Source organism: Mandrillus leucophaeus, unplaced genomic scaffold (genome assembly GCF_000951045.1).
Source record: "Mandrillus leucophaeus isolate KB7577 unplaced genomic scaffold, Mleu.le_1.0 Scaffold848, whole genome shotgun sequence".
NCBI lineage: Eukaryota > Metazoa > Chordata > Mammalia > Primates > Cercopithecidae > Mandrillus > Mandrillus leucophaeus.
This window is the reverse complement of record NW_012109230.1, coordinates 257,428-270,869: the sequence shown is the minus strand read 5'-3', so window position 1 is coordinate 270,869 and position 13,442 is coordinate 257,428. Positions and strand designations below refer to the sequence as shown.

The window sequence follows — 13,442 nt, the reverse complement described above, 5'->3', positions numbered from 1 at the left end:
ATTCACACGCCACAGGACTCAGTCATTCAGCTTTATTTCAGTGCTGGTTTTTGGTTCCCTAAGAGCTGCACGAGTGCTAGGTTTCACCACGTGACTGGGGGCCCCTTGGGAACTAGGTACTATGGGCAGGATGCCCCTGAAAAGAACTGAAGATGGAGGAATCATACTTAATACCTCTGGGGAAGGCCCAGGCTAAGGATGAGGGCAAGGGCAAGGACCAGTCCCAGTGCCCCCTGGGGAGAGAAGAGGGAGAAGCTTGGGCACAAACTCCCAGTGGCCCCACAAGGCTATCATCCCTGGATCTTGCTGGAGTGGGCAGTCTCCTGGGCCAGGGTTCTTGTAGCTTATTTCTCACTGTACCTAATCAGGGGGCCTAACTGCATTAACAGGCAGCCAGAACCTGCCTACCAAAATGCCTGTAACCTAGACTGCTCTTCGGATTGTGGCCAAGAGAGGGCTCCGGCTTGGGAGCTGCTTGGCCCTGAGAGTGAGCAGAGGCTCAGAGAATACATAGCACAAGGGTTACAGTCCCTGGCCTCTTCCCATTGCTGGAGACAATTTAAGACTGAAGGGAAGATGAGAGGAGGGGCCAGCCCTCTACCCTGGCTCATCTGCTTCTGGCTATGCTCCTACAAGGAAAGTGGTAACAGCCTGAAACCCATGGTACCAGGGCCTACCCTGTGTCCACAATCCTCAGTAAGCCCTTCTGCCCACCTATCCACCCGCTCAGCCAGTCTGGGCAGACACAGCAGAAGCAGCCTGAAGCCCTGAAGAAGCAGGCTTAAACACAGGTTCTTGGCAGGAATCCCTGCCAGGGTTCCAGGTATAGATCCTGTTCTACCAGCCTCCAGGGCCTAGGGCTTGGCACCTTAGGATTTGAGCATCAGTGTGTTCCTATGGTTGGAACCCACACCAGCTAGCTCATCCAGAACTAGCCTCATTTTGCCATCTTTGAGACAGGGTGCTGGCCCCAAGCCTGTTCATCTAGACTGGACAACTGTAAAGGGTTCAAGGCCCAGATGTTTTAAGAGCTGGGGTGGAGCTCAAGCAGGGGAGTCCATGTGCCCTGCTCTGGGATGACAGCTGCAAAGGACCATTTCAGGGGAAGGGCAGAGGGGACGAAAGAGTAGGTGGGGCATGTATGTGCGGGCAAAGGGCTGGAGGAGTGGTGGCCTAGGACAGAAGCACCAGGAAGCCTCTTCTGGCTCAGCACCAGGCTCCCCCAGGGATATCCCCATCTGAGGGGTCTGGCCCCAGACTAGGCAAAGGCTCAGCCTGCTCAGTTTTGGGGGTGGGGGCGGGCACTGCTGGCAAGATGGGCACTGTGGTTCTACAGTAATATAACCTTATACTACCTGTGCTGAAGACGACAGAACATAAAATCCCAATACAGTAACACCATCCTAATGCCGCCCCCTTCCCTACTTCTGAGTGATGGAGGGAAAAGGAGGGAGAGATCCTTGGAAAAATCAGCATAAAACTTGGATCAGCTCAGGAGTAAGGGTCAAAACCCCCCAAATCAACTTGTGAGGCTAGGGGAAGGCCTGGTCTGTCACAGCCCTGGAAATGAATGGAGAGTGCAGGTCTGCCCTCTGGTGGACAGCTGCCACGCAGCTGGTTCTACAGAGGAAGGGCTGTCTGCATGGGGAAAGCAAGGGAGACACAAAGCCACAAGCTCTGAAACAGAGCAGGTCCAGGCCCCCAAACAGGACCTGGCCCACTCCTCAATGCATGTGCCCAGGCCCAGTGGCTGTAAACCTGAAACACAGTCTTAGAGAGCTGCCTACGGCTGTAAACAAAGGCCCACCTGGCCGTGCAGGGGGCTGAGGGTAGAGATGCCTGGAGCTGCTGCACGCTCAGCCTGCCGCCCAGCCCGGAACCCAGTGGGAAAGACTTCCCTGGCTAAGAGCAAGTGACAGGTCAGTTTTAAGTAAGTTCTGTTCTCTCACAGAAGAAACAAACCCAAAAGGGAAAAAACTTTAACAAGGTCCATGAAGCTTCATATCCTTAAGGCGTTCGTTATCAGAGCAGCAGGGCACAGCAGGGTCCTGCCTGCGCAGGAACCCTCTAGGCAGAGTGCAGTGGGATAACAAACTTGCAGCCAAAGGGCGAGTGGTAGTTGATGCCCACCTCCTGGAAGACCTGCTGGGGAATGCCAATGTCGCACAAATAGATACGGCCTGCGTGTTCCCCCAGTGGCAAAGGCAGGCCCAGTGCCAGTGACCATTTGGCATCAATGCCCTGTTCAACTTCATGCACGGGAGGGTCTATGCTGAGTACTGGTGCCCGGTTCTGGTTGGCCCAGGCCACAGCAGCCTTGTACCAGGGTTGATCCCGCAGGAAGACGTTCTCAGGGCAATCCAGGCAGTTGATGACCAGGTCCACAGGGCTAGTGGGCAGATCTGCAGGTGGAAAGAGTGCCATCTGAAAATCCCTATAAGCAGAGAGCAGCCCAGGCTGGGACTAGGGCCCAGGTCATCCCAAGGGTATCTCTGTTTTCCAGACACCACTCCGATGCCTCTCCAAAGGCTGGCCTTCTTAAAGCTGGGCCAGGGCACAGGCCCTAGGAGTTGCAAGCTGGCTGGGCTGAGTGCTAGGGACCAAGTTGCATGTCAGCCCAGCAGACCACTGCCCTCCTGGAATTCTCAGGATGAACCACTGTCCTGCTCAGTGTGCAGAGCTTCTCAGGGCACAAAGCCCTCACCTCCTTTGCCTTCTCAGGCACGCCTCTGTATATTCAACTAATGCCCTGGGCACCTTATGACCTCTGGGAAGGCAGAGTCCACTGTCAAGGTGGCTGTCACAGGGAAGCCCCACTCAGGCCCAGCAAAAACAGGAATTGATTGCTATCTGCTGGCTGACCCAAGAAGGGTGAGCAGGTGAGAGCATGCTTATTCTATTCCGGTTGGCCTACTCATTCTACTCTAGCAAGCCTGTCCTCTCTCGTACTCATTATCTCATAGGAATGGGTTCCCCACTCAGCCCAACCTTAATTAAGAATTAAGAGAGAACCTCTCCCAGGCTCCTCTGCTCTAACCAGGCCTCTGGAACAGTATTAGAAAGGGATGTCTCACCAAGTATATATAGATCCTGTACTGGCCTAAGAGGTTAAACTGAGAATAGCAGAAATCAGACCAAACTTAATCGTTGTTCAGACTTGTGTCTGGGAGCAGCTGGGATAGGAAAACCTTTGGGCAGCAAGAGGAAGAACTGCCTAGAAGGGGGCATCATGTTAAAAATTACAAGAAGGGGAACCCACACCAGGCCCCCTTCCCAGCTCTCAGCCTAGAGTAATATCATTTCTTAGCTAGAGACCCACAACTTCCCTGCTTAGAATGTGCCGTTGGGGGCAGTCCCTGTGGGTGATGAGGCTCTCAAGAGTGAGAGTGGCATCCTATCTTCTGTGTGCCCACAGGAGCCTGGCCTGAGACTTAGGAGACAAAGGTTCTGGTCCAGGCTTTGCCCTTGACTCACCATCTGACCTCTGGTGAAGTCCTTTCTCTGGGCCATATTTGCTCTCTCCAGTTCTTCCCCCTGCCATTCTCATTTAAACCCATTCCAATCAGACTCTATCCCTACCACTCCACTTGAGACTACACTCGTCAAGCTCACCAGGAGCCTCCACAGAGATGCTAAATCCAGTGGTCGATTCTGTCTTCCTTTGACCTTAACCTAGAGCGTGGCTTGCTGACACAGCTGATGACATGCTCCTTTCTTCACTTGGCTTTCAGCTACCATACTCTCCTGGTTTTCTTTCGCCCTCACTGACCATTCCAGTCCCATCTCCTTGGTTAGGCTCTTTACTCCCTGACTTCTAAATAAAGAGCTCAGTTTTCCAACTTCTGTATCTACTCTCTTCCTATGTGACAGCATATCCAGGCTCCTCATGGCTTAAATATTCCCTATGGCTTGTAACTCTAGGCTGAATCCTTTCACTTCACATTCATATAACTCCTTCCCTATCAACATTTCCACCTGCATATCCAATAGGTGTCTCAAGCTGAGCTTCTGCTGTTCCTCCCCAAATCTTCTCCATCAAGCTTTCCCATCTCAGTGATTGCACCTCAGTTACTGAGGCAAAAAACCTTGGAGCCATTCCCAAGTCTCTTTCTCCCACCCCCATACATCCAATCTGTGGATTCTATCTCCAAAACTGATTTAGAAACTACCTTCACCACCTTTGGCACTACCACTCTGTCTTAGCCACCATAATCTCTCTCTCCCATAATCACAACAGCATCCTGACACCTCTGTGTACTCCTCTGTGTAGTCTACTCTCAAATAGCACCCAGAATGATCATCTGGAACCTAAATTTGATTATATCATTTCCCTACTTATTCCTTCAATGATGCCCATCTCACCAGAGTAAAAGCCCAAATCCTTGTGGTCATCCCCAAGGCCCATCATGACCTGACCCTGAAATGTCCAAGTCTCCTACTCTCTACCCAGTCCTCCAACATGCCTCCTTTCCCTGCTTTACTTTTATTCATATCTCTTACTACAACTACACGAGTATGTTACATACTGTTTGTACCTCCTAACCAGAATATAAGCTCCATGGAAGAATGGATTTTAAAATATCTGTTGCCATATCCCTAGCATCAGGAAGAGTGCCTGTTCAACAAATATTTGTGGAATGGACCAATGGGTCCCCAGCTTTTCATCTGAGTAGTGGGAGAGGGAGAAGAGTAAGGGGATGGAAAGTAGTATATTACTGTTCTAAGACTCCTTAGAGGCAGAGCACCATCCTTACACATATGGTGCCTTTCCACCTGTCGCCACTGGGTGGCATGACGAGACCATCAAACTGCTAAGGAGGGAGGAGGCCTTCAGCCCAGCCCTGCATAAGTGCTCACCTTTGAGGCTAGACACTTGTTGGCCTTGGGTCTTGCTGAAGAGCGACAGCTCGTTGGTGATAGATTCCAACATCTTGACAAAATTGGGCAGGAAAAGGATGACCTGGACATCATGGTTGGCTAGGTGCCTTCCACAGCTGATACCCTGAGCCCCCTTCACATGAGGTCCACACAGTAGAGCCACTGTAGGCCTCTGGTGAACATTTTTGGGATTCAATCTGGAAAAGAAGGTGAAGAAGCAGTATCAGCTACAGACTTGCCAATCCCTTGCACCCTATACCAGACAATTGCCTGTAGCACCTATTGGTCTCAGATCTCTTACCCACTGCTCACCAAGTCCCAGGCTCCAGAGGGGGACAAAATCCACTGCAGGCCAGGTCTATAGGGTGGCATTCCCGTTGTCCCAAACCCCAGCCCCACGTCATTGCTGGGTCCTCCCACTAAGTGGTTCACCCAGATCCCGCGCCACACAACGCTGTTGCCAGAACACTGCTTTGCTGACCCATGAACACTCAGTAGTTCCTCTGCAGCCTTCTCTGCTCTTCAACAACGTGTCTGCTTCACTCCAGCAGGGCTGGTCTCATTCTCTCCTGCACTTGTAAGGCTCTTTCCTGCTTATGCTGAAACTACGGCCCCTGCCCAGAAAGCCTTTCACATTCCAAACTCTGACCCGCCTTTTCTTAGAGATCCAGCTTAAGGCTTACCTCTGCTGGGATGACTCTGGCTCATGACTTTACCTCTCCTCAACTCCCTAATAAGCTCACAGCAAGTACCATAGCCCTCAGTTCTCCTCAATCAGTTGCCAATCCAAGTTCTCTTTACTGAGCTTAGTAGCTTACTGAAGCTAATGAAAGCAATGCTGCAGGCATTAACAGTACCTATTTCATAAGATGCTGTGTGGATATTGGATGCCCAGCACTTAGCAGTACCTAACACAAAGAAGGTACTCAATCAGTGCTGACCATGGAGGAGGCAGCAGGCTAAGGGTTACCTGACCTCCTATGCTAGCAGCTGCCTTGGATGAAGTAGTCACTTCCAGTTTTCTGCTATTCAAAGCTCAGACTCCTCTGGACTCAGAGAAGTCACAAATAAGGAGATAAAGAGGATTAGCCCCGGAGCTGTGCCGAACTCATAGGCAGCACAGCTGGCTCACGGGGCGGCAAGGCAGGGAGGAGATGGACGGCAGGGCCATAGGTCCCTGCCTAGTGGCGGAGCAATGATTGTCACTTACCAGTTTCCCAAAGGGAGAAAGATGACAAGATGTTGTCAATAAGCTAAGAGGAGCTTCATAACTGCCCCCATTCCCAGACACATTTTGGAGAATTTAACAATCTACTCTACCTTCTAGACACCAAACCATTCGCCTTTCCATTTCTGCATTTAGAGGAAATATGATGAGAACTGCTCCCTTCAGAGGATGCTGCAGAGTTGTGGAATCTGACTCACTTTGTTCCCTAAAAGGGTTCTTCCTCTCAGGGAGAACCTGTCCCACCCTCAATCAAAAGAAGCAGAGCACAGCATTCACACACCCAGCGGCAAGGCGAAGAGTATATGGGCACTGGAAATGGACCTGTGTGGATTAGAGGCCTGGCTGGACTGTGTACCAGCAGTATCATGTGGGCAAGTCCCTCAGTTCTCTGAGCCACAGTGTTCTCATCCAAAAACACAGGGCTATTATTTAGCTTTGAGGCGAAGTTATGAGGACCACATTAAATTATGCTGTGAAAGCACTGTGGAACACTGCATGGCACTTGATATACATTAAACTTCAAGATTACTAACTACAGGTTTGATTTCTCAACATCAACAACTGCTACGAAGGACAGGAGATAGACCTTTGGACAGTTCAGACACTAAGAGAAAAGACTGGCACAAGAACAGCCAGCCCCGAGAAGCTGGCTAGAGAGGAGTGTGATTTGGTAAGGACATTCAGCTCCTGCCCCAAAACTACTGTTTCTGGGAAGCCACTTAATGGTCTCAAAGTGCCCCCAACAGTGGCTCTGGGAGGAGGTGCAGGAGACACCCGACCCACGGGCCTGATGCTCTTTCAGAGGGTACCTCACACTACCCCTTCCTATAGGCATTTCCCTGGCTCTTCCCTGGCACAGGAGAGCCCAAAGATCTAACAGCTAGGAAGCAGGCCTAAATCAAGGGACAAGGAAAAACTAACACTCCAACCCCCAACTCAAATAGGATGAGGGAGATGGAAATCTTACATCTGGGTTGGACTAAGCCTGCTTGAATCAAGATCACTTCAGAATCAGGAGATGCCTTCCATCCAAACACATTATCAGGCCCAGAGAATGAAAAGAGGCTGGAGTGAGGAGCTACAGGATTTATCTGCAATATCAGTTTTCTGGCAAGGACTCCCAAACACCATGGCTGGAAGCACAAGCCAAGGACCAGGTTCCATTTCGCAAATAGGGAAGAGGCCCTGTGGGAAGCAACATCCTATCATGTGAGGCTTTGGATCTGTGAGTGCTGCTCAGGGAAAAGAGGCTTTCCTTGCCCCACTGAACCCAGATCTGCCCTGCTCCTTGGAAGCCACCTCCCCACTCCAGACACCAGTCTCCCACAAGGTTGCCCACATCCTCCTCTTTACTGACAAAGCCAATAGGCACTTGTCAACTCTAATTTTGATTCATCTCTCAGCAGTACCACTGCCAGCCATTCCTTTTGACTTCAAATACTATTTCCTTGGTTCTTACACGCTACCCTCTTGGTTTCTTACCTCTTGCTTTCTTCTTCATCCTCCTAACTGTGCCCTACATGCCGATGTTCCCCAGAATCCCACCCTAGGCCCTTTCTTTTCACACCTTCTCACATGATCTCATCTACTCTTACACCATCTACAAGCTGACAACTCTCAAATCTCTAGCATCAGCTCAGACCCTTTTCTGAACTTCAGACTTTTTTTTCTTTTTTTTTTTTTTTTTTTCTGAGATGGAGTCTTGCTCTTGTTGCCCAGGCTGGAATGCAGTGGTGTGATCTCGGCTCACTGCAACCTTCTCCTCCCAGCTTCAAGCAATTCTCCTGCCTCAGCCTCATTAGTAGCTGGGACTATAGGCACCTGCCATCACGCCTAGCTAATTTTTATATTTTTAGTAGAGATCACCATTTCACCATGTTGGCCAGGCTGGTTTTGAACTCCTGACCTCAAGTGATCTGCCCATCTTGGCTTCCCGAAGTGCAGGGATTACAGGTGTGAGCCACCATGCCTGGCCTAAATTTCAGATCCTTATAGCTAAGAGACTATTTGGATATCTTACAGGTATTCCAAACGCAACACATCCAAAACAAAACCCACAATCTCTCTCAAACCTGCTCTTCTTCTCATGTTTCCTATCACAGTGAATGTGTACCATCATCCAATCAGATGTCCAGGCTAGAAAGCTTGAAGTTCACTGATTTCTGACACTATACTTTCCATCACCTCTAAAATCCATTCAATTACCTTGTCCTGCTGAATTTACCTTAACAACAAACCCTCATCTGTCCACTTCTCTTTTTTTAAAAGAGACAAGGTCATATAAAAAAAAAAAAAGAGAGAGAAAGAGAGACAGACAAGGTCTCACTATGTTGCCCAGGCTGGCCTCAAACTCCTGGGCTCAAGCAATCCTCCCACCCCAGCCTCTGGAGTAGCTGGGATATAGGCATGCATCACCAAACCTATTTGTACACTTTTCTGATCCCTGCTTCCCTAGTTGGGCCACCATCATTTGGGCCCTGGCTCAGTTTTCTAAGTGTTGCAGTCTTCTACCTGATCTCACTGCCTTCAGTCTTGCCTCCACTGAATCTACTGTCCTCATTGTAGCTAAAAATCATCTTTTTAAAACACAAGACTAACCATGTCATAGCTCTACTGAAATCTCTTCAGCAGCTCCCTACCACTCAGCTATACTGAGGCCCTACTTTCCAGCGACAGAGTAACTTACAGATTGCCAACAATTCCATGGTCTCTTGATTCTCTCTGCCCTTGGCACATGCTACTTCCTGTACTTAGAATACCTTCTTCTTGGCCAGGTGCGATGGCTCACACCTGTAATTCCAGCACTTTGGGAGGCTGAGGCCAAAAGTTTGGGACCAGCCTGGACAACATGGCGAAACCCTGTCTCTATCAAAAACACAAAAAAATTAGCCGTGCATGGTGGCACATGCCTGCAGTCTCAGCTACTTCGTAAGGCTGAGGTGGGAGAATCGATCAAACTCGGGAGGTGGAAGTTGCAGTGAGCTGAGATTGTGCCACTGTGCTCCAGCCTGGGTGACAGAGTGAGAACCTATCTTAAAAAAAAAAAAGAATGCCTTCCTCTTTCTTGCTTGCCCCTGCTAATCACCCCTTGTTCATCAGGGCTCTGCTTGGATGCCAGTGCTCCAGAAGCGTGACTGGTTTCTCCAGCCTGCGGCAATAATATGGCTTACTAGAGAATTTTGTTCCCTCTACCACAGCACTAGACTTTCTAGAGACCTCACTGGGCTACTGGAGGAAAGGTGCAGTATTTTATTCTTCGTGTCCCCAGTGTCTAGCAGAAGGTCTGGCACCTGGTATCAGTCTGTCCACAAATAAGGCACTGCCCTTGATATATGAGCATAAGGGGCAGGTGGGAAGGTGCCAAACTCCAGCTCCCCTACTCAGCTGTCAGTGTGGTTCTGGAAGTTCTCAGATATGGAGACTGATTTGCATCCCAGTCACGTAAAGTAAATGATGAGTGCCAAAGGCCAGGTCTCCGAAGGTTCCTAGAAGGAAGGCTTCTGATAGTTAGCAGGAGTCTCAGGCCAGATGGCGGCTATCAGGAAACAGAGGGTCAAAAGGCAGTTTGCCAGAAGAAGAATGAGGACATCTAGGAGATGGGTCTAAGGAGGGGCAAAGAAACCTCGCAGCATCCAGGAAAGTGACTTCAGAGAGATACTCCCATCAGATGGGCAGAAAACTGCCTAATGAACTCGTCTGTGTGTATGGGAGGCACTGTGATGGTGGCCAAGCAGAGCATCCTCACTCCACATTGAGTCCCTGCCAGTTTACAGGCATTTACCTGTTGGGTCCTCCGAGGAGGGTCAGTGCCATCTGACTGGCACACACACCTGTCATCTCCAGTCTCCGCTCCAGGGTCAGCCCATGCTTCTCAGCCACGGACAACAGCTTTTTATGTAGCTCATAGGAAACACTTGGGACAACCAGGCCAGAGTCTGCAGTTCAAAAGGAGAAGAGAAAGGGAAAGTGACTACAGAAACCAGGTCCAAATTGGGTATACTCTATCCAAGATTCTGCAAATGCCAACATTTTACCATGGACCACCCTCTGGCCCATCCTCTTCATCTTCCAGGACTAAGGCACACTCTGAGTAGTGAATGGTGAACCAAGTAACAACTTGTTCCAGGTCACCACAGAGTGGGGACAAACTTAAGCTCCCTTAGCAGTTTAGCTTTAGACCACGAAAGCCAAATCTACCAGGATATATTTAGTGCTATCGAGACCAGCACACAGCCGGTAATAGCAACCTATCAGGCACAAGAGAAGAGAACATGATTTTCCCAAAGTGGGGGAAATGCCATCTTGGGCAGCAGGGTTTCCTCACAAGCAGGTGCCTTGTCCTTCCTGAGAAGTGGAACAGACACAGACACTAGCTAACCCTGATGGCCCTCTGGTCCCTGCTGTTCTCCTCAACTGTAGGGCAGGAGGACTTGTTCCATCTGCTTCCCTCTTCCTCTTCCTTCTCTCTTCTATTTACCCTTCCTCTTTGATTAAGAAACTCAGCTAGCAAAGTTGTTTTCTCAAATAATTTGTCATTTTCTCCCCATCTGAGTTGAGTGTAACCCAATACTCACAAAACAGGGAAGGAGTACAAGTTAAGTAAGCTATGGCTGGCTTTAAGCTACTTTCACCATTAAAAAAGGGCAACTTTTACAAAAGTTGGGGAGAATTAGTCACTGAAAGTACACTATGGAAAATACTTGGCTTTTCAAGGCTCAAAGCCAATATCTACAGCAGCTGATGTATGTGAATAAGTCCATAATATTATTATATGCACCAGTGTCAACATACCAGGAAAGAAACAGCAAACCCAAAAATTGTGATCTGCAATGGACAGCTCTTACCTTGACAACCAAGGTATTGCTCTCTCCAAGAAGCCAATGCTGTCTTACAAATGCCAAAGCCACTGGGCTGAGCAGCAGACCCTTTCCCAAAGAGCCCCATTTGGCTTCACTGGCTAATGGACCAACAAATGCAGATTCTAATTAGCAAGTCACTGTGGGACTGCATGTCACTAGCTTTGTCCAGCTAGATCAGATACCGTTTTAGATCCTGTGTCCTCAATTATACTGGACTGTCAACTGCCTGAGGTAAGGAAATTAATCTTTTACTACTTCAGCCTTCGCCTTCTCAATTTGTTCCATGTACACTTATCAACAAAGCTGAGTTCTTATCAGGTACTCAGACATACAAATTATGCAAAACTAGTGCCATTTCTGGTCTGGTCTAACTCTAAGGTAGAAGAGTTAGGGAATAAAAGTTAGTAAATTTTTCAGTACATTTATCTCATTGCATCGTTCCAGAGTCCTGTCTAGAAAAATCTGTTTTCTTCACTGGTCATGTCAGGAGAAATCTCTTGAGGTTCTATCAGGTCCAGTCCTACCTGCATAGATTCTTAAAACCACACAGAATGAGGCTATAGCTTCATGTTTTAGCAACAGGAAACCAAGCACAAAGACTGAACCTAAAGGACCCAGGTCTGTATCCTCTCAGGGAAGGCAGAATAATGTCATGTAATGATAATAAAAAATGTCTAACATATCAAATAAACACTATCCTGTTGGCTAACTGAGCCCCTCTACCTGTCCAAGTCCTATTCCTGGGCTGGAGAGAGGCAACAAACAGTGCCATTAGGAGCACTGAGTCTCTCCTCCCACCTCTTTCTGAAATGTCAGTCATTGGTATCTCAGGTGCCAGTGCTGGAGGCTGCAGTCTGACCTTGCATGTCAACAGCTGATTAAAACAGTCATTTTTATGGCCTGCTTCAGACACGCACATATTATCAGAACTAATTAGGCTGAACAATTTTCAAAAGTCCTAAGCCACTAACAACTCAAACCTATCAGACAAGTCACGCACCTGACTACTTCAAACACCCTCTTTACCTGCAGAGTCACGCAAGGCAGAGCTTTCACTCATCTATGCATTCCTTCACCTATTTATCAGAACTCTTTCTGTTAGATTTGAAATGGGTCAGGGCAGTGAGTCTTGGGCCTGCTACTCCACAAATCAAGCATTCTTTCTGGGTCTGGCTCTTGTGCTATGTGTACAGGCAGGCAGCCCCTCCCCTGCCCCCTCATTCTGAGGGCTCTCTGGGAGCAGGCAGAAGCATTTTCTGCTAGCTGTTCCCTCACAGTGTTTAAGAGTACAAAACTTAATGGTACAGGAGAGGAGACACCGGCTGGCTAGATGCTGCTGCTGGAAGTTGTGAGTCGCTTACCATCTCCTCACTTATCTGTGTTGGGGGAAGGGGCACTGTTGGTGAATCAGCATATTTTTGCAGCCTAGAGAAAGACAAAGCCAAGAGCCTTTCTGCTCAGAGTCTGGCAGTTACAAGGTCTAGAACTCTACTCTGACTTTCCTCTGAAAGGAACGTACAAACACCACAAAATGTTCCTTTTAAACGTTTATACGCGTAAGTCCAACGAGTTGGACTGGCTTATCAGAAACAGACCAAGGGAATAAAATAAATTCCAAAGGAAAGGAACTAAGAACATAGCGTGTAAATTGCAAACAACAACACTGCTACTGCCAAAGCCTGAACATGGGCCAAGTCTAATTATGTTTGAGTTGGAAGGTAGATCTTTATTGTTCAGGATTCAAGGCAGTAAAATCAGTTGGTAAGGTTTCTTTGAGTATTAATATGTATTTTATAGCTGCTGGTGAAACAAGAAAGGAAGAGATAATTATAACCAGTTCGTGACAAGCAGGGAACTTCTTAGGATCTGATTGACCTTAGGGTATCAAGGAAGACAACAAGTACACTCAGTACAGGCCAGGAAAGAAAACTCCTCCTTGCACACCTGCTTTCTACTGCAAGAGGCTGAGGCTGTCTCTTCGGACCATGGAACGCAGTGGTCCAGCATGCATGTGCCGGCTGCAGTCTGCCCCTTGTCAGGTCATCACTTTGGCACTGCTCATTCCAGCACACAGCATTTCAGGCCTTTGCCTCCCTTATGGACACATATGCATGTCCACACTCCCCCCTACACAGACACCCTTCAGTACCATGTCCAAGGTTCCTATCTCCTTCAGACCTGCCCAGTCTTTCTGTTGTGTAACAAGGCTCCCACAACAAAGTGTTATCTCAGATCTAACTCAATCCTCTCACTGATTGGCCCTTTAATTGGAAAGGCTGCATGTGTCCCAAGTCTTATCAATAAGGAGCACAGCTCATTTATAGGCATGGGATTTCTCCAGGACTATGACTTCTGATTCTATTCTGTGGCAGTCACAAAACTGAGTGCCGATGTCACACTCGTTCCTTTAGGGATATAAATCCACTGGTAAATTTACACCCCCTGACCAGCAATGTATAGACAGTCCCTGGAGATCT

General features: G+C 48.5%; 1 protein-coding gene across 3 annotated transcripts in view; it reads right to left on the bottom strand.

Annotated features, from left to right (window-relative positions):
* Window positions 1-18: 18 nt before the first annotated feature.
* Window positions 19-13,442, bottom strand: part of EDC3 (enhancer of mRNA decapping 3) — a 61,561-nt gene continuing 48,137 nt past the window's right edge. For all 3 annotated transcript variants that reach the window (XM_011968527.1, XM_011968526.1, XM_011968528.1), the window contains 3 exons: window positions 9,888-10,041; window positions 4,858-5,075; window positions 19-2,402 (listed from right to left, as the gene is read on the bottom strand). In XM_011968527.1, coding sequence (XP_011823917.1) covers window positions 2,068-2,402; window positions 4,858-5,075; window positions 9,888-10,041 — 707 coding nt within the window. In that variant the 3' untranslated portion in view covers window positions 19-2,067. The remainder of the gene's footprint in view (window positions 2,403-4,857; window positions 5,076-9,887; window positions 10,042-13,442) is intronic.